At 33.7% G+C, this 23,561-nt stretch overlaps 1 protein-coding gene and 1 non-coding gene across 3 annotated transcripts; one reads left to right on the top strand and one right to left on the bottom strand.

Annotated features, from left to right (window-relative positions):
* Positions 1–7,123: 7,123 nt before the first annotated feature.
* Positions 7,124–23,561, bottom strand: LOC132304492 (synaptotagmin-4-like). Of its 2 annotated transcripts, XM_059802190.1 has the most exons (13): positions 23,170–23,561; positions 22,964–23,064; positions 22,814–22,868; positions 22,576–22,696; positions 19,742–19,863; positions 16,647–16,748; positions 15,967–16,041; positions 15,041–15,120; positions 12,841–12,991; positions 12,529–12,759; positions 9,447–9,743; positions 8,986–9,099; positions 7,124–8,018 (listed from the first exon to the last, which is right to left on the bottom strand). In XM_059802190.1, exons 1-13 carry the CDS (start codon positions 23,272–23,274, stop codon positions 7,875–7,877), a joined length of 1,698 nt encoding a protein of 565 aa, XP_059658173.1. In that variant the 5' UTR covers positions 23,275–23,561; the 3' UTR covers positions 7,124–7,874. The 2 variants fall into 2 exon arrangements, with proteins under 2 accessions (XP_059658173.1, XP_059658172.1); XM_059802189.1 differs by lacking the exons at positions 22,576–22,696; positions 22,814–22,868; positions 22,964–23,064; positions 23,170–23,561 and adding an exon at positions 19,974–20,486.
* On the top strand, positions 19,166–19,263 carry LOC132305611 (U6 spliceosomal RNA). The gene has a single exon (XR_009481651.1). It is a non-coding gene; the product is annotated as a U6 spliceosomal RNA (small nuclear RNA).

Raw genomic sequence — 23,561 nt, 5'->3', positions numbered from 1 at the left:
GAATTGAATTTCAAAAAGGATTTCGAATAGATGGAATTTTAAACGAAATGGAATTCCATGAGATTTCAATGGAAATTTCATAATGTTGAGAAATCCGAGAAAAATCAACAGAATTTGAGGGGATTTGGAGTGTGACCAGATAAAAAATTTGAACTTACCAAATCTCTTTTCACTTCTCTCATCTCTAGATTAAAGTTGTCTTCACTTTAAAAAATTCTACTATTCTATCATCATATGTAATACCCCTAATTTTAAAAGGATAGTCTCGGAAATTTTTTTTATGATTCTATTGTAATTTTTTTCATTTTAATGTGTTTATTTGGCTACTTGTTTATTTGTTTTAATGGTATTTAATTGAATTGAGTTAATTGTAGTATTTGTTTATTTAATTATTTAATTGAGTATTTTGTTTTAATTATTTTTCTGGCTTAAATATAGGTTACGTGGAAATTTGATTTAATTGTTTTATTGTTTTCTTTTGCATTATTTTGCTTTTAGGGTTTTAGTTTCTTCATGGTTAGCCGACTTAGTCTTTTCTTAAGATAGGGGAATTAGGTTTTCCTTAAGCCTATAAATATGTCATTAGACATCGACTTAGGGTTAGAAATCACAAACCCTACTTACGTATAGACACAGAGACGTAACAGTGAGAATTGTGAGGAAAACAGAGAGGGACTTGAGAGAAAACAGAGAGAACTGGTTAATGCTTCGACCGTGGATTAAAGGTCGGACCAGGATGTGACGGAAGGAGTGTTGTTCGTGGTTGGAACCAAGGGCAACAGAGGAGTCGGGAACAGTAGGAATCGCCGGAAACTTTAGGAAGACGACGCTGAGGTTTTGAACTGAAACCTCAAAGGCAAGTTCTATTCCTAACTCTCTCCTTTTGACTTGTGTTCTTTGCATCTCTAACCCAATTCCAGGATTAAATAAAGATTAAAATTAATCTAGTTTGCATGTCTGAGATGTTTAAACAGTATGCTTTACAAATCTGTTATTGCTTGTTTTAAATTCTTTCCTGCGCAATTCATAATTTAATTGATGTTAATTGATGGACAAAGAACTTAATTAGTTCTAGAACACAATGGGAAACACTAGAATTAATCTGGTTTGCATGATAGAATAGATTAAAACAGTATATGTTCTTGAAACGGTAATTGTTGGTTTTAAGTCTTTCATGCTTAATTCTTGTGTTGATTGATGTCGGTTAATGAATGATGAATTTTAAAGTTTCTGGAACACACTAGGACTTAGAATTAACCAGTACGAACATTAACCATGGAAGACAGAGGGTCTGGATCACGTCGGAGAAGGAAGACAGAGGCTGAGAAGAGTGGAGCCTCCTCTACTTAAAATTGGAGCCCCCTCTACCCAAGTGGAGCCTCCTCTACTTTAAATTGGAGCCCCCTCAACCTTTTGTATTTGCCCAGTACGTGAAATATTGTGATTTTTGTTTCTCCAGGGCTAAAAGGAAATTCTGGACTTTGATGAGGGTTTTTAAATGAAGTATAAAACACATTAAAGACTTAAAATTATTGGTTTAAGCTTTGGAAGTGGACATCATGATTTCTTTGGATATTAATAGGTGTGCTGTCAAGGATGGATGAAGGTTTAAATTTTTTCTTTAGTTCTGTTCTAGCAAACTAAATAGTTTGGTATGAAAATTAGTTTTTGGGAATTTATGACAATAATGTATATAACATATTTAAGTCCCAGGAACGTTGGTTTAGGATGTGGTTATAGATTTCATGAACTTTAGATGTTAAATTGCATGCTGTCGGGAGTTGTAGAAGTTTTAGTTGCTAGTTCTAACTTAGCAAACTACACGGACTGGTATGAAAGTATTTTTGGAATTCATATAATGTGCTCAGCTTATATTTTCTATGTACCATTATGTTATTCTCAGGATTTATAGTTAAAGATTGAAATTGATGACATGAAATTTAAATATGACTTTGCATGCCATCAAGGATATAGGAGGATTTATTTACTAGTTTTTGTTTTAGAAATTCAAATGAGCTAGTATGGAAGTATCGGTTGGGAATTCTAGTATAATGTGCAGTTTATGATTCTAATATTCATTATACCATGTTATGGACGTTAATTGGTGGATTGTATAAATTTATGTTCTGTAAATTTTATGGAAGTGGATAGTTTAAATTGGATATCATTATTTTAGCAATTTAAATGGATGTTTCATAATTTTAATCATGTACTGTATGCATATTAGAATCTTGCTTATATCTGATTGCTATTATGTCAGACTCTGGATGTTTTTGATGTTCTAATGAATGTGCATCATTGATGGATGAATTGTATGCACCGGTATGGGAAGGTTTCATACTAGGGGGATTAGCTCAAAAACGCTAAGTCTTACCTACTCTGGAATTAAGGAATGGATTAACTAAAAGTTTAATCCTATTTTATTTGTAGTGTCAAGGCAACATATAGTTGAGCGGCACTACTATGGATTTTGGAATGGAATTTAATTATATTTTTATGGTGCCACGTTATGAGCCTGAGTCTCAGAGTCGTTGGCTAGGGAGCGTATATGCATTGGGATGCATAGCTGGCTATGATTGTTGGATGTGTACCCTGCTAGGCCTAGGTAGTCATGCCTACCTCAGGTGCGTTTTGCATGGTGCCTACTAGTCAGGTTGAGACGGGCCTGTAGTCCAATGAGAGTCCTGTAGTGTGATTATATATATATCTACGGACTATTTAGTTATTGTTGAATTGGTTAGGATGTATATGCGTATCGAGTCCTTGTTCGGATTGTAGTAGGATAGAACTTATTTGTGGGTTTAACCCACTTCTATTTTTCAGGTGTTCGACAGTTCCAGTCGTAGACTTGATTGTGCTGAGCAGAGACTTTTACTCACTCTTCCGATGATGTAGGACTTCTCTCTATGGTTTAACTTTGGATGTTCTTTTAGTATTTGTATTTTGGTTTGGATTTTGATTAGGGGTCCATAAGAGATGGATTCCTGAGTTGTATAAGATGGAGGATGATTTGTATCAGATGTTTTTGTTTATCAATAAAAGTTTTTGGGTTATCGTTTTAGCTCTCTCAGCGTTTTATTTATTTCTGTTTTAACTTAATTGTATTCTGTGTTCATTTATTACTAATTGGTTTGATATCCTCTGGTGATCGGGCGTGGGCCTGGCCAACCCGCATCCGGAGATCTGGAGGTATCACATCATATTTACTGGAAACAAATATATATATATATATATATATATATATATATATATATATTATTCTATCATCGTTGAAACTGTCTCATCTAAATATCTAATACTGCGCTATTCTTTTGGTAATTTAAATATACTGTATCATCGTTGAAACTGTCTCATCTAAATATCTAATACTGCGCTATTCTTTTGGTAATTTAAATATACTGTATTATATATATATATATATATATATATATATATATATATATATATATATATTTCATATGTTTGATCAAATTAAATTGATAAATATTCGTCCTTGTATACATATATATTTATAGGTTTAAATGGTACAAAATTATATTTTATTTTCAATTATTTTTTAAAATTCTAGTTTATTCCAGACACATATATGAAATCCCGTTTTGCTTCCAATCCAATTTCTTTTCTAATTCTAAATCCAAATCCCAAATTTGGTTCCAAGTAGAATAATTGGATAAGAAAACAATATAGTAATTTTTTTTTTTCCGCACAACAATATACTGTATATAAAAGCCAAAAAGCGTTGTAAATTAAAATTTTATCTACTTCAATGGAATGGCCCTCCGTTTGGAATCAAGTTTCCACCTTCACTTCCACCACTATGGGCTTCGCTGCCGCTCAAGGTGGTCGGCTTCGGCTAGACCGGGGCCTGGAGGAGAGCCGGAAGATTCTGGACCAAACCACCGTCGCGTTGGCCCTTCTTCAGCAGTTGGATTTTACAGGAATGGAGGACGTGTCGGAGATCGTGAATTCTTCTATCTTCGGTGAATTGGTCATGATTGGAGAGCTTTGCGGGGTGAAGCGAACAATAATAAAAATCAAATATTGGAACGCTGAGATAGCGTTTGCACGGTCGTAAGTAGTTGGATGGAAGGTATATGGGTTTGATAGGTGATGTATGTGGATGGAAACTGGAACTAGGGCTTAATGGTATGAAGTTTGGACTTTGGAACTAGGGTTTCATGGTTTTGTTAATATGTGGCTTGTATCTGTAGAGAAGAGAGAGAGAGAGAAGAACAATAGAGAAGAGAGAGAAAGAAGAACAATAGAGAAGAGAGAGAGACACTGAAATGTCCTTCAGATAGAGATAGAGATAGAGGAGAGAGAAATAGGGGTATAATAGTCATTTAGGTTATCTGATATTTAGGAATAAATGTGATTAAAAAATTAGGGGCAAAGTTGTCTTTTCTCATGTTTTTAACAGAGACCGTAACGGAAAAGCAAAAATAGACCTAAGTGATAGTGATTTTCAAAAGATATTTGAGGATGATATTTGACCAAATTTAAAGGGGTATCAATAAAATTAACCATTTTTTTAATTGTATTGGGTGTGGAGGTGGTGGTGGTTTTTGGGTGCGGCGACTATGGTGGTGGAGCCACCAATTGTTGTGGCAGTGATGTGGCGGCCAGGTAAATGAGGGTTTTAAAATTATTCTATGTCAATTTTGACCAAAAAGTGGTCAGGTGGACTTATTTGCACCTTTTCTGAACTTTATGGACTGAAATGTACATTTTAAAAAAAGAGAAACTTTTTTGTGCACAAAACCTATGTTACAGGAATTTTTGGCACTTAACCTTTATTTTTAATGGCCAATAAGTTATATATAGTTTCAATAAGACTTTGAAATCTTTTCTACTAAAAAGTTTTAAACCTAATTGTAATGTCTGTGTCTAATTATAAATATAAGTGCATATGTGTATATATGTATGTGTGTGGTGTAATTTAAAAGCAAAAGAAAAAGATAAAAGAAATTGAAAAATAGGTGAGACCTACCATTAACAAACAAAAGGCCATGAGACCTACCATTAACAAACAAAAGGCCATGAGACCATGACTTTGATCTCATTTTCCTCTTTTTCTCGGCTAACTCTTTCTCACCCGTAGTTTGCTTTTTTTTTTTTTTTTTTTTTTTTTTTTTTTTTTTTTTCATTCAAACTTTGAATCTAGATTACTCTCTCAATACTTAGTAATTTTAAGTGCCGTTTGCGGCAAATTGAAGCCCACGGTGAGGTGTTCAAATCCATACCAGCAATTTCAGCTTTTGGCCACTCTAGGGAGTCCGAAAATTGAGACCCATTTTAAGGGTTTGAGGTGAATAGGGGTTTTGCATAAAAGTGAGATAGGGGTTCCTAATCCATGAGATTCTTACTCCATTGTGAATTATTCTTTGTTAATTATAGTTAAACATGCTTAATTTGAGATGAATGCCTCCAAAATGATTTGGCTTTGTATATGGAATTCATGATTATGTGTATATGTGGATTTGTGTGAAAAACATGCTTAAAATGTTGATTTTATATGCTGGTGTGTTTGATAACTTGTTAAAACTTACTATGTGGAAATCATGTATACGTGTTAATTTTTCATGCATATGGTATTAATAATTTATTAGAAATTGTTAAATGGAAGCATGTTAAATTGTATAATATAAAAGTCTTTCATTTGTCATGGCATTTGAGAAAGTATGTAATGTTCATGCATGTCATTGGGCATGAAAATGGGGAAAATTATTTTGAAATGAAAAAGGGAATTTTGGGGAAGAAGCTTTGATTAAAATGTTTTATGAAAACCTGGTCGCCGCGGGAGTACCAAAGGGCCGGTGTGTTAATATAGCCTAGAGGGAACTAGGGAGATTGCCCTAGTGTAGTTGAGCTAGCTAGGCCCAAAATGAAGCCGCGGGGGTACCAAGGTTCAGGGACACTAGCCAATCCTTCTCCCGTGTCGCTGCAGGATCACCAAAGGGCGGGTTATATTAACAGTTTAAAAGTGATGGATTTGAATGTTGAAAATGGGGAGCGACATCGGTTTGCATTGCATTTCATAGCATCATATTGTGTATGCTGAGATTGGATTTAATGTTGTATTTTCTCGACATAGTATGACCCCGATTCCTATTGTCCTATTCCTTGCTTGGATTCACGGGGACACAAGAAGTGTGTCTTAGGCACCACCTACTGAGCAATTTTGCTCACCCCTTTTATTTAACATTTTTTTTTCAGGAAACGGGAAAGAAGTGGCGGATGACAATCCCCCGCAAGCTTGAAGAATATTAGGAGTTATATTTTGTTATATTTTGTATCTTAGTCCATTTTTTTTGGTATAGTCTCAAACTATGTAAAAGAGTATTCATTTTTGCAAATAGTGGCCCTGCAACATAACTAAGATCCTTGATTATTTCTGTTGTAAACTGAGATTATGTAAATGCTTAAGTTGAATGGGATGACGATGATGGGCTAACTTGGGGAGGTTGTTGATGTTGTGGTATTGAGAAATGTATTATATTTCTTTTGTATTGTGTGTTGGGGCAGGTTGGATAGGTCTTGAAAGGCCGTTGTATTTTTTTTTCATTTGAACAGGTTGTTGTAGAACTATTTTTAGCGGAGGTCATGTCAAATTTTTTATTTTTATTTTATTTTATTTTAAATGGTATCAGTTTAGGGTCGTTACACTAATTGGAAGTTTGAAGTTTGAGAACTTTGTAATTAATATTGAAACATTAATAAAAAAGTATGACATGACTTAATTACTATTGATAATTGAAGGGACTTTTTGATCACTTAAAGAAAAAGGTTGAATTTAATGGTAATTTTATCTAATATTATTTATTTAACAAACCATCACAATTCAATGTTAAGAACAGTTTGTTCTTGCATGAGATGAATTTCACTGTAAAACTATATAATTCAATCAAAATAGTTTTTTATTTGTTAGAAACTCTCATTTGCTAGAAGGCCACACATCTATAAATAATTATGATCCATTGGAGGATGATGGAAAGATCTTCATTTCCTTTCTAGAAATAAAAACTGTAAAAAGTGACGATATAAGGGGTAAAAAAAGGGAAAATCAATTCGATACCCCCACATATGTGTTGAGAATTATATACTTCATATATTATTTAAAAATTATTTACATATTCAACTCAGATATTTAATTAAACATGCATATCAAAACAATAAAATAATGATAAACCAATCAAATAAAGAACTTGAATGGAGACAAATTAGCCTCCATGACACTGACCTCCAAAATACAATGGTCTTCTCTATTCGAAAATCGTATCTCCAAGTCTCCCAACGATCTTCTAACTTGACGAATGACCAACGGCTCAAAACGTGAAGTACGGTACTCTGAAATATTGTAGAACTTCTCCATATCAACCAAGTGACGACAAGCTTCAACCTGAATTTTGTCAGGGTAATACATGGTCTTGATGAAAAATACCCAACAAAAATAGAAATTCTATCTAGCAATAAATTAATTTTCAATATTACCCTACCTGCTATGTTGATTCCAATAGAAATTTAACATTTCCAAAACAATGAAAATTTTGTTACTTACATATTGGAAGCCAAAGCATTTGTATATACAGTTTTAAACAACAGAGTTATCACAAAGAATGTATTGATATTTTTATCAACAAAAAACAAATGAGGTATCTTAATGTCTCCAAACAACACTATTTACAACAGCATATATGAAATTTATGAATTTGCCCTCTTAACTGTTATAGACATAAACAACCACACCTGAGCCCAGTTCAAGCACTTTTTCTTCTTCTTGTGTGAAATTTTGTTCCATGATGATGTAGAAAATGCAGAAAAAATTAAATATAGAACCTAAAATACGGCAGATTTGCTGTGTTGTTTTCAGTTAATCAGTGATCCCCGAAGATCGGCAGTGGAGTCCACTTGAGATGCAAATGCAGCATTCCTGATTTAGCTCCATGTAGGGCAATGTTGTCTGTGAACTCCCCTTCTAATACCCTGGTGAGTGTCATGCTGCATTTTCCTATCATTTCCTGCAACATTTATTAAATTAGTTTAGCATAATGATTTAATAGTATCATAATAGTCAGTAAAGTTCAATACACAGAGATTACAATAGACATGTTGTGAGATAGAGTGAAAAAAAAAAAAAAAAACCGAAAGCCAGTTCACAAATGGCCACTAAAAAATCAAGTGAAAACTCAACCATGATTGGACACCATCAGACGTAATAATGGCTTCCATTTTCTTCAGCAGTCCCATTCATGATTAGGGTTTTTAACACTCAAATTCCGTGTGAACATCAATGGCCATTCAAATGCACAAAGAATTTTGATTTTGTAATCTCATTAATATCTTTTCTTTTAATGATCATCGTACAGTTCTACTACACTTTAACCAGATATAATACAAGGTTAAGCCTAAACTAATTAAGTCGAACACTTTATGCCTTTCCTAAAGGGAGGAAATTTAAGTGATCCAGTTAGGTGGCAGTTAGCTACTTTTTGTGGTGCACATTACTGGACTGCTCCAATCATATACCATTTTTCAAAAAAATTAAGCCAACAAATTTTCTCATGAGATTTTTTATATTACCATTTGCTGGTTCTTTATCTAGTTTTTTCCATTTCAACAGCCATGAAAGTTAATATATGAAATATGAAAAATTGTATACTTACCAATATGTAAGGAATTCAATATTTGGTTTCCCACAATATGCATGATTTCTCATTACAAATTAAAATTATTGTGGAGTGACTTTGTGCGTTTAAGTGTGACATTTTCAAATTATTACATTGGAGGCAAGAATATATTCACAACTAGTACCAACTATAAATTTGAAAATCCTAAAACAACTAGATTGAATTATTATATGATATATTGCATTCTGAAAACTGAAGGACAGATCAAATCTTATTTAACATTATGATATCGCTAACGAAAGACCAGATTACCAACAAGAAAAAGCGGAAATTGATGTGACTAGTGCAAGAAGTATACCTTCCCAAGAGTGCCATAATCCCGGACTTCCAAAATTAGAAGATCATGTAACCCATCCTCAACAACAAAATCAAATGTTTGATCCCAAACTGGATTTAAGCTGTTATTTACAACCTGAGAATGAGGGAAAGAACAGAAGTCATAATCTCAGTAATTTCAGTATAGAGTACAACAAAAGTTGTCTACTTTAACCAAGTCAAACTTCCAACTCTCTAAGGTGGAAAAGAGGAAGGGGTTGTTTCAACTTTTAAGGTGATTGTATCCACCTAGGAGAGTTAGAAGGTCCTATAAGAAACATATTTATACACTAGGTGAATTATGTCCTTTTGGTCCAAAACTTAAGGCTCCATTTGATTCTCGGAAATAAGTATGGAAGGAAAAGCATAATGCTCTTCTTCCATAAATCATTCTTTCCAAGAACCAATTGGAGTGTTATCACAATTGGACAATCAGAATCTTACCCTAGTCCTGTTTTTCTGTTCCGATTTCTTCATTTTAAGTACAACATAGGGATCAGACTTCCCCTTCCGATCCACAGCTGGCAAGTCTTCAGCACGTATTACTGTCACAGAAAAGACCCCTCTGCAGATGACATTTCTCCTCTTCTGTTTTTCAGATTCTGAAATACCAGCATCTTTAGTTCCATCGATTCGTTTTTTAAGGACCTTTTCCATTATAGTTAACGAGTAGATGAGGTCAAAAGGATTTTTAAAGCTTCTCTCCATGCCAAATGGACAATATAAAAGCTCCAAGTGCACCTAAAACCAACAACAAATGTACAAGACAGAGGAGAACAAGTTTTAGAATGAATCAAGCACGAAACTGCACTTCACACAATGAACTAAGCAATATAATATAAAAAATTTAGTTAAACAGTTCGGAAGATAGATATATGCAATAACAATCATTGTGTCTCTCTCTGACATGCATGCACATATGATACAGACACAGTATGATACGGACATGCTGCCATGTCAAATCCTGGAAAAGAGAGGATAAGGACGTGGTCTGGACATGACAATATATAAATTAGAATTTTACTTGTATGCATATACTGTATTAGACAATTATAGAACATTATTAATTTTCTAATTTCTGTACTAAGAATTGCATAATGTGAAGGATAAAAATATAAAAATGTTTAAGATTTGTATTTTATATATACTGCTATCTCCTATGTACTGACGTCGTGTGCGGTTCGTGGTCATCAATCCTAATCCATCTGTAAGGCGACCCTGAAAATAGGATAGGTAAGGGGAGGCCCTGTTTCAGCAGTGGAGCAGGGGATGGGGAGTGATGATATAACAAACACCATATTTCGCGCCGGAAGTGACTCGATGGGAGGGTGACGGTCAAGTTGATCTGTTGAATAAAGGTAGCTTGCTTACTCGGCTAGGCTGCATTGACTCCTTTCGAACCTTTGCCTTTGCCAGCATTATGCCCTCTCGACTGATATGATAGATACTTCATTCACTTGCCCGTGATTCAAATCTTATAAAATTATGAGAAATTTTAATTTTAAAACAACTATAAGACATTATACGTACATATTCAAATAAATGACACTATTATAGACTTCTTATATTTGGTACACGAAAATAATGTCTCCTAGTTCAAAATAAGAATGTTTCTAATCATAAGAAGAATTTGTATGAGTGGATCGTCAAAAATAATTTTGTTAAAGGATAATTGACAAACAAAATAGACTATAGAAAATTTCATTCAAATAGTATGACCTATTTGACTATATTGTAAGATTCAAATAGTAGGACTATATTGTAAGAAGCAGACAAAATTAGGTCTAATAGACATCAGCATTTTTTTGGATAAATCCAATAAACACCAACATGGTCATTAAATGTGTGATTTTCCTTTGAACTAAGGAAGAAGTTCCATTTGCCCCTTGCAATTATGGCAATAAGAAACAATCAATTCATAGTAAAATTCAAAAGAAGAAAAAAAAAAATGTAACAAAAACATCCAAACAGTCCAATAACAAAGAACCCTGAAAGTTTTCAAATATTTGAGTTGATTCAGGCAATAACAGAAAGAATAGACACGGCAAATGAAAAATTAAGAGATTTAAGGAGAACTATACTTTTTACCTGATGATTGAAGAAGGTCATACAAAAATCTCTGGCTCGTTTTTTTAAAACCAAAGGAAATAAAAGATTGGAAATGTTTAACAAAATAATAGTGTGTTTACACCATGATCGCAATTAGTGCATGTGATAATTAATATGTCTACAAAAGTTAGACGGATTGTTCATAGAATTTTTGGTTTTCCTGTATACAGGGAATACATAGAGACTTGAGCTTTATAGCATATATTATGTGGATATAAAATAAATTGGGGGACTGCATTTAAAGGGAGAGAAAAGTTTAGTGACATAAATTTTCAGTTTTTCCATTAGAAGAAAGATGTAAAGTTCTCAAGATATCTATAAATTTTTAGTTTATATATCTATATATATATGTATAAATAAGTTGGGCCTTAATTTCAATAAAATGGTACAAAAACGTATATAAAAAATATCGCTTGTACGTACTTTTTGTAAGATACTTTTGATGTGATTAATTTTGTGTTTACAATTATTACTATTATTTTTTGACCAAGGATTTAACAACTAAACTTATAAAAAAAAATTGTATAAAAATGTATATAAAAAATAAAAATTGCTTACACTTTTAATAGTAGTATAGATACAGATTTAGATTTAGATTTAGAAATGTACATTGCATGCTTATCTTGTCATGTGATATCTACAATACCATTTTTCCTTCAAAGAAAGAAAGATTGGACACTCCAGAGATTGTTCATCTTATTTTAAAGATTATCATGCATGCCTCCTTTGAAGATGTTTTGTGCTACATGTTGGTTAAATGTTTGAAGAATAAAATTTAATTTAGAAATATGGAACCGTCCGTGAGGTGTCAGACGTCTAGGAGTGTCCATGAAGTGTATGTATCCAACAACGACAAGGCAGCTTCATGTAGAAGGTCCATGCTTCTTAGATAGTGATGAATTTTGAGGTAGTGTGTTTTCCTATATTAGTTTAAAGAACAATGAGTAGGAGGCTTGTATTTCTAATCCTTGTCCATTTTGGACTAACGAATTGACATATTCTCTTCTATTAAAAAAGGCAGACCTTCAAAATAAAAAATAAAAAATAAAAAAAAAATCTATCCAAATTCAGTGGCCAGAAACAGCATATACTGTAAATGATGGTATATCCGCTTTTGTTCTTTGGTGGAAGTCTCTGAAATGTGGAAAACCACTTCTGGTCTAATTATTCCATCATGTCATTGTGATTTTTCACCTTCTACTATGGCTTACCACAACTTTACATACAATTTACAAAAGACCTTATCAATTGTGCTTAGCCAAATGATTCTTTTACTTTAGTTATAAAGATAATTAGATCTGATATTTATTAATACTTAAGATCCTATACAAAACTATAAGGTCAAATACAAATCGAATCCAAATGCTGTAATCTATTAGAAGGAGATCACAATAGAAGATGGAGTTGGCATTCTCACCTGACCCCTTTTTTTTTTATCGATATGGAACTCCGAATCCTTGACCAGTTTGAACCACTTGTCTATCACCTTACAAGGCTCAAGGTCTTTCAGTGACACCATAGCACGACCAATGAGTTCAGAAGATTGAATCGCTTCAGAATCAAGAACTCTTATTGTCAAGTGTTGAGTAGATGCATCTTCAACTATGAACTCAAAGTGCTCATTCCAGATTGGATTTAGTGAGTTGTTCTAAAGAAACAATGCAGAGTTCTGAACAATCCAAAATAAAGAAAAAGGAAATTGGCTGAGAAATAAGATGAGTTGTCTTACAATCGTTTTGCTTGTTTTAATTCTGTCAGGCAGGGGACGTATAAATAACACAGCACAAGGATCAGATTTTCCAATAATGTCTTTATTTAACAAGCCCTTGGCTTGTACAAGCTTCACGTTTAATGTTCCAACAGGCTTCAATTTTAGGTCACTAAAACACCACAAATTCACAAATGAGGTCAACTTGCATCATGAAAGATTTGAATGTTTTGAGTCTAATCATCAAAGTAACTTAAGAAGATAAAGTGGCTTTTTGTTTGTTGCCTCACATGAAACCCATAGTACACACAAGGAACATTAGACCATTCCATGGTCAGGCCAAAGGATCTCTAGTGTCAATAATTCCTTTAGCCTTGTATGGTTTGCAGACTTGGGTTGGAAAATTTACTGAGATTATGCTAAACAATAAAATATTTGAAGAACTTTCTTAAATTGGATTTAGACGGAAGTTATGGGAAGGACTTCCTGAGCTCTGAACAAAATGCAATCTAATTAACCTAAACTTCAAGCTGCTCCTTATATAAACACCTAGTGTACAACAAACAACTTAAATCGTTAAGCCTGACGGATGACACCTCAACTCCAACATTGAGTATGATCTGAGGTAGGGGACCAATTGCTTAGGTTTCACCAGGATGTTGCCAATTCAGCTGATATTCTAGAAAATGGTGATATGGACACCAGTTCATGTATCAAAGCAATAAGGTATGTATGGCTAAAAATATAAATGTTTATGTGGGGAAATATACCTTCATAGCCCATTTAAATAATGTGAGACTACTAGAAACAAAATATCTAGACCTCAATTTTGAACCAACATCCATATCAACCAAATGCATCCAAGGATCTGGCCTTGTAGTTTTGATTTCAATCTAGCCCACTGCCAAAATATTGACAAACAGGCTGTGTTTGGACAAGATAGAAAAAATGCTCCCTTATTCAAATTGATCAAGTTAGAGGCTTATAGCTATACTGCATGAATGTCCAGTGTTCTTCATTTCTCACCAGGCCTAAGGAAAGATGCATGGAAAAAAGAAAAAGAAAAATAGCACGAGGAATTCAATTGTCTAACAGATCTTTTGTGGTGTCTTTGTGTAAGTTTTCCTACGCATACGTGATTAAAAATTTTTTTAAGAGAATATTTAAATCTAGATTGTATTTGAAGTCTGGAACTATAAGCCTGAACTAGTCGGTTTTTGTGGGTTCCAATAAAAAAGAAAAAAGAAAAAAGAGGAAAAAAGAAGAATTGGGTAGAAAAGCTGCCAAGACCTATTTGACCTGCCACTACGCATCTGTTTCCAGTAATTTTTTTTAGTTTGTTTTGGTGAGTTTGGCGGAATGTATTATTGGCAATAAGTTCAAAGGGAGATAATAAGTTTTAGTTGCCAAATTATCTTCTTGATCAAATCTTGTACTTCTCTATTGCTGCTTTTGGTAGATGAACTTTCTTTTTGCATTGTTTTTTTTTTTCAACACCATGTTTGATGTAGTTTTGTATAAGTTCCTTTTCATTTAGCAAATAAAGTAAGATTTATCAAGTAATATAAGTGTGTCAAATCAACAAATTTGAGAAGCAAGGAAGTGTCTAGAAAACACGAGACTAGACCATAATAGAGGAAAAGAACGTAGAAATTGCATGATTCAGAAAATTATTTGTTGGGTTGTTCAAAGAGAAAAAAAATAAAAATAAAAAATAAAATTGCAACTTACCCTATAATTCAATTTGGAATAAACTCCAAAAACTCAAGTGTTCATTCGTTGTGTGTGTTTTTTCTCTCTTGAATAAGAAGATATTGATAGATATGGCATTTGTATCTAGTAGTCAAGTATGGTGCAATGGTGTGATGGAACAAGGCATCGATGTGCATATAGGGCCATTCCTGAAGTAAATATGCATACAATTACTTCCACTTTAACTGAATAATTCATTAAATGTGTTTCAATCTATTTTTCCTTTTCCTATCTTAGTTCATTCATTCTGCACTTTTTTTTAAAAAATTTCAGGCCATATACTGAGTTGTAGTTTCAATAATGAGTTGTTTCTTAGGTCAACAATGCTGAGACCAACCAAAGGGCCTCTAGAGGTATGGTATAACCTCCCCATCCTCAAAGATGAGGGGAGGGGTTCGATCCTGAGACCAACACCGAAACTAAAGCCATGAGTGTGAGTAGATTGAAAATTACACAACACTTAGCATACCTATAATCCCCTGGTATTATGGGTATAATTTGCCGAAGTGGCCACGTAATAGGATCTTCAACAGCTTGTCGTATCGTTTCCTAAACAAAGGAAAATGAAAGTTTTATCAATCCAATTTACCATCCATAACATGTGTCTAATGATTGGGGGAAAAAAAGTGTCTAAAGAACCAAAGAACCTGTACCAAATTCAGTATCAAAGAGTAAATCCAATCACTGTAATGTTAAATGTTTAGTCTATAACATATTGTGTCCCTTCTTGCAAATTTGATGCACCATTTGTAGGATTTCTTATATTAGTATCTACTGTTTACACCCCCTTCACCAGAAAGAGAGGCACCTATAGAAGGTCTCAGTCTCTTTGGTATGTAAATATCATGTGTTCTGTCTTTATTGTTTGTTTCATTTTTTGTACTTTCTTCATATTTATCACGGTATCAGAGTGGACCAATTGGACCTTATGCTGAATGGCTCTCCTAGTTTCATCTTATCAACTATTTTCCCATCATTTCTTCATCATTCATTCATTTCTCCTTTCAGTAGTACAGCTTTTATCTTTCACACACACACGGTTGGGATTGTCTTATGTCAATTCGCCACTCAACTGAATCTCTATTACCAAATTATGTTATTTTCTGTTTCTTGTGTGGAGTTACATTTTTTGTGCTATAGAGCACATGTGCAAGCTTTGATACCACATGATTGATCAGGTTTCTGGCTCTTCCAGATTTTCTCATTCTCAATCACATACCATAGACAACAACGCACTTGGCAGTGATTGAATTTCAACAACTTCCAGATGACAAGGAACTTAACATCTAGTAATTTAAAGAATATCTAACCATCTAAAGATGCACCCTCTCAGTCACATATTCAAGTGAGATATTTTGGAAAAAAGAAAAAGAGAGAGACAAAGTTTTCTCCAACCTCAATAGCATCAGAAAATTTTGGAATTTTTGATATATCACGACCAACAACCTTGATATTAAAATCCAGATTTTTCTGCAGGCAGAAGCATATGGACACTTGTCAAAATAAATAAATAAAAATAAAAAATAAAATAAATGAAAAAGAAATTAGATTGGCATTTTTTTTTTTAATTTTTTTTTTTATCACATTTGTGAAAATTTGCCTATTCCCAAGTTATTATTAAATTTCATCCTTGATGCTCCGTTTGGTAGGAAGGGAGGAAGAGGGGTGGAGGGAAGTTAGAAAGGAAGAAACAAACTTCCTTCATTTGGTAGAGAGGACACAAGGAGAGAAGAGAAAAGAGGATGGATGAGTCATCCATCCACCTTCACAAATTTTCATCCCTCCAAATATGGACGGAAGACGCGAAGGAAGAAAGGCAAGGCTATTATAGAAGTTTTTAAATTACAAAACTTTCTTTACAATTAACACTCTCTCTTCCCTTCTCTCCTAACAATCAAATAAAGTATTATTTCATTCTCTTCTCTTCCACGCAACCAAACAAAAAGAGGGAAGGATACAATCTCTTCTGTAAGGATATCTCATTCATTTCTTCTTCTCTCCCTTCCATCCAATTTTCTTCCTTCCTACAAAACAAAGCATAAAGGAAAAACAGCAACAATATCATGATGACTGACCTTTTCTTTCAAGGAATAACAAACAGCTCCAAAACAAGGAAACTCTTCAACTAGTGGTTTGAAGATTAACCTGAAGACCCCTGTGAATCGAATGTTTTTGACCTAGATGAAGAAATATAATCAAAATATTATAAGAGATGTCTTATAGTACAATCATCTACCCATTTATATATCATGAAAGTCTATTTAACAAAGGGCTAGTCCAGTGCATGAGGCTCCAGGCATTACGGAGTCTGTAACGAGTTAGATGTACACAACATTACCTCCATCTGGAAAGGCCGTTTCCAGTTTCGAACCCGTGACCTCCAAGTCACAATGGAGCAACATTACCGTTGCGCCAAGGCCCACCCCATGAATGCCTATTTAACAATCATCTACAAATCCTTCAAGAAGTAAAATAAATTGAATATATGTTTATATACATTGACTGAATGATTGTTTGAACATACAAAGGCAAGAAGAACAAAATAATTTTTTTGTTCTTTGCAGGAGAGTGATTAAAGCTCAGCAGCACACAGAGTATATGCAAGGTCACAGATACATACGGCAGCTAAAACACAAATTGTTGCTCCCTTAAGCACAAAGCCCAACAAAATTGGCATTAGATAGTAAGAAGGTGCAAGCTAGATTACCATAGACCTTAACTAAAATCCACCTTCATCTGAGGAGGTTGAGTATGGTTAAGGGCAAGGGCATAAAGCAAGTTTTTACTTCTACGTAAAGGTTGTGCCACTACGAAATACATTATGTCCAACAGGGAATTGAAACCTGCAAACCAAAAATCTCTTAAAATTGAGTAATCCATAATCGGAATATGTAGGAACAGCTCTATTCTTTTTGATGGCTCTGAACAAAGCCATGCCAACTTGACATACACCTTCAAAAGAAGACATCTCTTGTTTATGAAAATAATTAAACTAAATTCAAATAAAATCCCAAGCTTCCTTACATACAAGTACATTATGATTATGAGATCACGCATATGTTGTCTGGTGTAGTTGTATATGCATTGAGTGGCCAATTCAGATAAAGAGGCATATGCCTCTAATGTTCCACAGCTGCTGTACATTTTATTCTCAACAGAAAAATTGGAGCAGAAAAGCAATATGAGAAGCAAAATTAATAAAAGGATATGGGTGCAGAGTATATACTACTAAGATAGTCGTATGCTACCCTAAGCAACCAGAATGACAGATATTCATCAAACATTATTGTAACCATCTGGAGAAGAGATCATACATGGAAGAATCTTTTAAGATTTGGAATTTTTTTTTGGTAAGTTAAGATTCTGATTTGTGTTAATCAGTTTAATCATAAAGGTCTTGTAAAGGTTTTATGACAAAAGTCCAAAATGAGCAAAATTTTTGGCCTATGCAACTCTGCTGTAAACGCCAAAATTTTTGATGTATAGGCCAATTTTTATTTTTTATTTTTTATTTTTTTTTTATGTATAGTCCAAAATGTGTAAAATACATTTTGTTCTTTGCAGAGAGTGATTGAAGTTCAGCAGAACACAGAGTATGTGCAAGGTCACAGAGACATAGTGCAACTTGAAACAAATTGTTGCTCAAATTGGCATTAGATAGTAAGAAGGTGCAAGCTAGATTACCGGTAAAGTTTCTATGCAGAAGCACCAGAGACCTTAACTAAAATCCACTTCATCTGAGGAGGTTGATTATGGGCAAGGGCAAGGATGAAAAGGAAGTTTTTTTCTTCTTTGTAGAGGTTGTGCTATTACGAAATACATTATGTCCAAATGCCTAAAACAGAATGAATAATCCATAAGCAGAATAGGAACAGCTCCAGTCTTTGATGGCTCTGAACAAAGCCATGACAACTTGATGTCCATCTTAAACGGAAGAAATCTCTTGTTTATTCAAATAATTAAAATAAATTCAAAGTAAAATCCCAGGCTTCCTTTATATACAAGTAGATTATGAATATGAAATCAGTGTAGTTGTATATAATTTGAGTGGACAATTCAGATAAAGAGGCATATGCCTCTAATGTTCCATAGAAGGATGAGCATTTTATTCACAACAAAAATTCGAGCAGAACAACAACATGAGAAGCAAAATGAATAAAAGGTTTCAGTTTCGGATGTGTTAAAGGTCTTGCTAAGGTTCTATGACCAAATGAGTAACAATTTTGGCCCGTACATCATTCAGAATATCTAGTTATACAATAAATCGAGGAACTCGGAATGCCTTTAACCAATTTAGAATTAACTATTTGGTACGTATTCAGCCACTGGAACTTAATAGCACCAAATTATCTCCATGACATTTTCACATTGGAATGAGACGTAGTACGTTTGTTAAATATATTCTCATAAGTACATTAGTCACAATTTTAATCTGATTCTAACATATAGATACAGGAACAACCGTAGAATAATTTCCTTGGTTTTGCTTTTCAAAATGAGATTTCTCTATTTTGATAATCACTAACATAATAAAATATGCAACTGGTGCTGTAAACGCAGAAAATACCAATTCTAATATCTAACATAGAGTCAAGTTCTTTTTGGGACATCCGATAAAATTGGAATGATACATGTGCATAAAAGATTAGCGCAAGGTTGACAAGCACAAATTGAGAAATGGTCCAAATTTTTTAAATTTCCGGAAAAAAGTAATAATTATACTTACCTCCCTTGTACATTGTGTAAATAACATGACCTCCCCTCTAATTTCAAATATAACACTGACCTACCCTCTGGTTCAACAATCTTGTGTTGTTGTCATACTCAAAATTTACTTAAAGTCTGAGAATGCCCTTAGAAAGCTTGAAAATGCTATTTTGTCGGTATGTTGAAATTATAAAAGTACAAAGGATATAATAGTCATTTCACACATTCAAGTCAAAGTCAACATTGACAAGGGAGGTCGGTGCTATATTTGAAACTAGTGAGGTCCCTGTCATTTAGGCTATATACCGGGGAAGCAAGTGTAATTATCTCAAAATTAAAAAAAAATAAAAATAAAATAACGTAGACTCAAAAGAAAGTGTTAGAATAATTTTATCAATTTTACTATAAGAATAAGCATGAAAGCATGATTACTGTTGAGATAAGAAACAGATTGAAGACTGACCTTAATAGGTAGTACCACACCAACTATGGTTTCAACATCAAGTTTGATACTAGTGTCTCCATCCCACTGCAACTCCAAGTCCATGGTGATCCCCTCCCTGCCCGCTTCAATAACAGAAACTCCTAAAAAAAATGCACAACTTGTTTGAGCATCAACCAATGCCTAACAAGTGAAATCAATTTATTTAAATTTACATGTATATATATATATATACACACACACACGCACACACATAAACCGTGGAAGGTGAATACTCCCGATATGGGATCTGATTTCTTTATCAAAATAAAGTTCCAAGGCTTATTATTCAAGGCGTATATAAGAGCTTGGTTCAATCAGTTCATCATCAACAGAGTCCTTTGGAAACTGTAACTCTGTGTTGTGTTGGGAGGGTGAACGGTGAAATCTTCAGGGGACACAAGGGTCAGTGGACTTGCCTCCCCCAATGACATAACAAGGCTGAGAGTGCCCCAACTGAGGTATGGCCATTAAGATCGACGGTGGGACTGGGATTCGATTTCGAGGTAGATGAAGGGTTTGAGGGCCAGTTTGTTACAGATGGACATGGAAATGGAAATGGGAGAAAAAGAAAAAGAAAAAGAAAAAGAAAAAGAAGGGTAATGAAGGAAAAATTATGTTTGGTATCAAATGTTAAAAGGAAAAGGCTAAATAAGAACTCCCAAAATTATACCACTGTTGCATAATGACCCTTTAAACTATTTTTTTGGAGTAATCTTATCCTTCGACTATAAAAATGTGCATATTGTCCTCTTGGATTCTCTACTCTCTTTCTGTGACGATCTTACGGGCGTGTGTGCCGTGGACGGGTGTCAGACACTTGCAGGTTATTACACTGGGCGAGTTACGAGTGCACAATTCCACATTGTCTAGTTAAGAGAAAGATAAAGTACTTATATGCAATAATATTATCTCCAATTGATATGAAAACTTTTGATGTAAAATTTAAAAGTAAAACCGAACGACCTCAGGTTCATATTGAAAAATATCATATTATGTGGTGAGGTGGGTGTACCCCTCTCTCTCTCTCTCTCTCTCTCTCTCTCTACACCAACCCATTTTTTCTAAATAGATTTTCATCCTCCTCCCAAAACTTTAAATTGGCTACTCAATTATACTTGCCTCTCTCTCTCTCTCTCTACACCAACCCATTTTTTCTAAATGGATTTTCATCCTCCTCCCAAAACTTTAAATTGGCTACTCAATTATACTTGCCAAAGGAAGAGAGTATATTTTTGCCAAAGGATGTCAGAGTGAGAATCATTCAAAACAGTTGGAGAAATATGATACTTTTGCAAGGAAAAATAAGAAAAAGGAAAGCAAGTTTATATATGCTAATTAGAAGTATAATTTGTCAAAATAGAATCAATAGGAAATCATACTTTTACATCTAATATAGTATCAGTCATTATTTATCAAATTTTTTTTTTTTTTTTTTGTTTAATTTACACTTAATTAGAGTGTAATTATAATGTGAACTTTATTTGACTTAGACAGAGTCAGAAACCAAAAGATCTACTATCATTTTGGAGGAAAAGATTGAAAATTGCACACAACACATCATCATTGAATTCCTATCAACAGCTCTCTGATAAATTCACTGAGAACATTTCATCTCTCTACATACTCGAATTTTCTTCAAATGGATTTTCATCCTCCTCCCCTTCTTTACACTCGCTTTTGTTCACCCATTAGTTCAGGACATTATGTAACAATGGTACAATTTAGGGTTGTTTATTTGAAGGGATATGCATTAATAATAGCATAGTTTTTGTTAAAATATTTTCTAAACAAAATAAAATATTTTTTTTCAATTTTATTTTCTTGTGTTTGTTAACTATCCGTAAAATATTTTTTAAATCAATTTTTGTACATAATTAACTCTCTATTTCAACCTGAGTAGCTTAGCTGGTCAGGTCTTGGGTTTGCTCCCCAATGGTCACCAGTTCAAGTCTCCTCAGGGCCACTAGAGGCTTGCTCGGTCATTAACTTCAGAGCCTCATGGAATTAGTCAAGGTACTCGCAAGTTGGCCCAGACATCCATGATTGTCAAAAAAAAAAAAAAAAAAAAAACTCTCTATTTCTTCATTGTTCTCACCAACATGGAATAGTACTCACAATTAACTCTATGTCTTTCTTTCTTTCCACAATTAACTTTATCTTTCTCTAGTGTTTCTTACCGACAGGGAATTGTAGCCTCTAAACCATCCCCCTCTACCTCTTCGTAAATTTCTCTCTCTTTCTCTGTGCTAAACCATTCCTCTCTCTCCTTCCATTACTTTATATCTCTATTCTCTCTACCCAAATATGTTCCTCGACTTTGTGTCCCTCTTTAACTCGGGATTCTAACACGCATTCTCACGCTTGACAGTTTGATCTTTTACCACCAAAAGTATCTGATTCTAGAGTCCAACAAGAGGATAGAATGGCATAACATAAATGTGCAATGTCAAGGCACTAGATTCTGTAATCAGAGACTGCAATGCTTGGTTGATTCAGCTCATTTTTTTTTTTTTTTAGCAAATGACTATTTGTGTAGTTTAAATGGCTTAACATGTGTAACACACCTTAGTCGGCTTTTGGAACTTTTATCATGGCTTAACATGATTTAACGTAGTACATAAAGGTTTTTAATTATTTTTAAGAAAAAATAAAATAATTAAAATGTTATATTACATATCATGAAAAGCGCTGCACACTAAATTGCAAATAAAATGTTCGAATTAAATTTTGTTTTGATGAAAATAAATGCAGAAATTAAACAATGTCATGAACATTTTGGTTCAATCCCTTTTTTCATTACCAATCCAACTAACCTGTAATTTGTGGAGGCACAGTACCAAGAGTCACCTTCGAAAACTTGAGAGAAGATAACATAGCTGATTTATATTGCTCAAGAATTGGCTCACCATGGGTTCGTATTAGCTCTGATGCTGCCTACACAACACACACACACACACACACAACACACATCAATTCTTAGTGACTGCACCACTTGAAAGCGATCTAATTATAAAGCATTAGAGGTGGTGGAAAGTGGAAACCAAAAGCTACCTCATCTACATAACGCCAGATTTTTTCTAGTTGGACGTTAAGCCATTTTAACTGCAATTATTAATAATAAATATCAGACAAATAATAAATAAATAAATAAATATACTATATATATATGTGTAGAGAGAGAGAGAGTTGTAACTCAACTTATGTTGTTCCAAAAAGACTACCCAAGGAGGGTAGCAACCAATTGGAAGAATTTTTTTAAAATCATTAACTGTCATGCTTGCAAACGATGCCACCGTTGTTGCCTAATAAGTAACGCATATAAATTTGAAATTTCAAATGAAAATCAAACGAGAAGACAATAACAGTTTGATTAAATTGGTATGAAGAGCTAGATTTGAATCATATACCAAATGAGACCGACTTTCAGATCGAATTCTCTGTAAACGAGCAAAACAAATCATCAACCAAATACTCAAGGTCATGCCAAATAAGAAACATAGAAAGAACCCCATTTTCAATTCTTTTAGTCAAATGATGAACTATGACATCAACCCAATTGCTCACACAACAAACCCTACAAGTTATAGTCAATGATCAGCTAGAGAGAGAGGGAAAACAGAAATTTGATTAGGAAGTTATGGTGGGCCTTGACAAATAAATCTCTCTTATGTTTGAGTTTTGGTCAAGAAAGTAATATGTGCTTTTCTTTTATGATAAATTCGGTTAGATGTAAAAAAAAAAAAAAAAAAAAAAAAAAAGAGAAAATTTCCAGAAGGAGAAAATATATTTCATAATCACC

This window comes from Cornus florida, unplaced genomic scaffold (genome assembly GCF_030987335.1).
Source record: "Cornus florida cultivar Cherokee Brave unplaced genomic scaffold, ASM3098733v1 CherokeeBrave_3.0.0_Hap2_Chr04, whole genome shotgun sequence".
NCBI classification, from domain to species: domain Eukaryota; kingdom Viridiplantae; phylum Streptophyta; class Magnoliopsida; order Cornales; family Cornaceae; genus Cornus; species Cornus florida.
The sequence above is the reverse complement of the archived record's forward strand: the minus strand, read 5'-3'. Positions and strand labels throughout refer to the sequence as shown.

What these genes read in the sequence shown, in the direction of transcription:
- LOC132304492 (XM_059802190.1), bottom strand. Translation starts at nt 23,274, where the DNA reads ATGGGGTTCTTTCTATGTTTCTTATTTGGCATGACCTTGAGTATTTGG. An exon ending in CTGAAAGTCGGTCTCATTTG is followed by an intron (nt 23,065 to 23,169) that starts GTATATGATTCA and finishes GTTACTTATTAG; the next exon opens with GCAACAACGGTGGCATCGTT. An exon ending in GTAGTCTTTTTGGAACAACA is followed by an intron (nt 22,869 to 22,963) that starts TAAGTTGAGTTA and finishes TTATTAATAATT; the next exon opens with GCAGTTAAAATGGCTTAACG.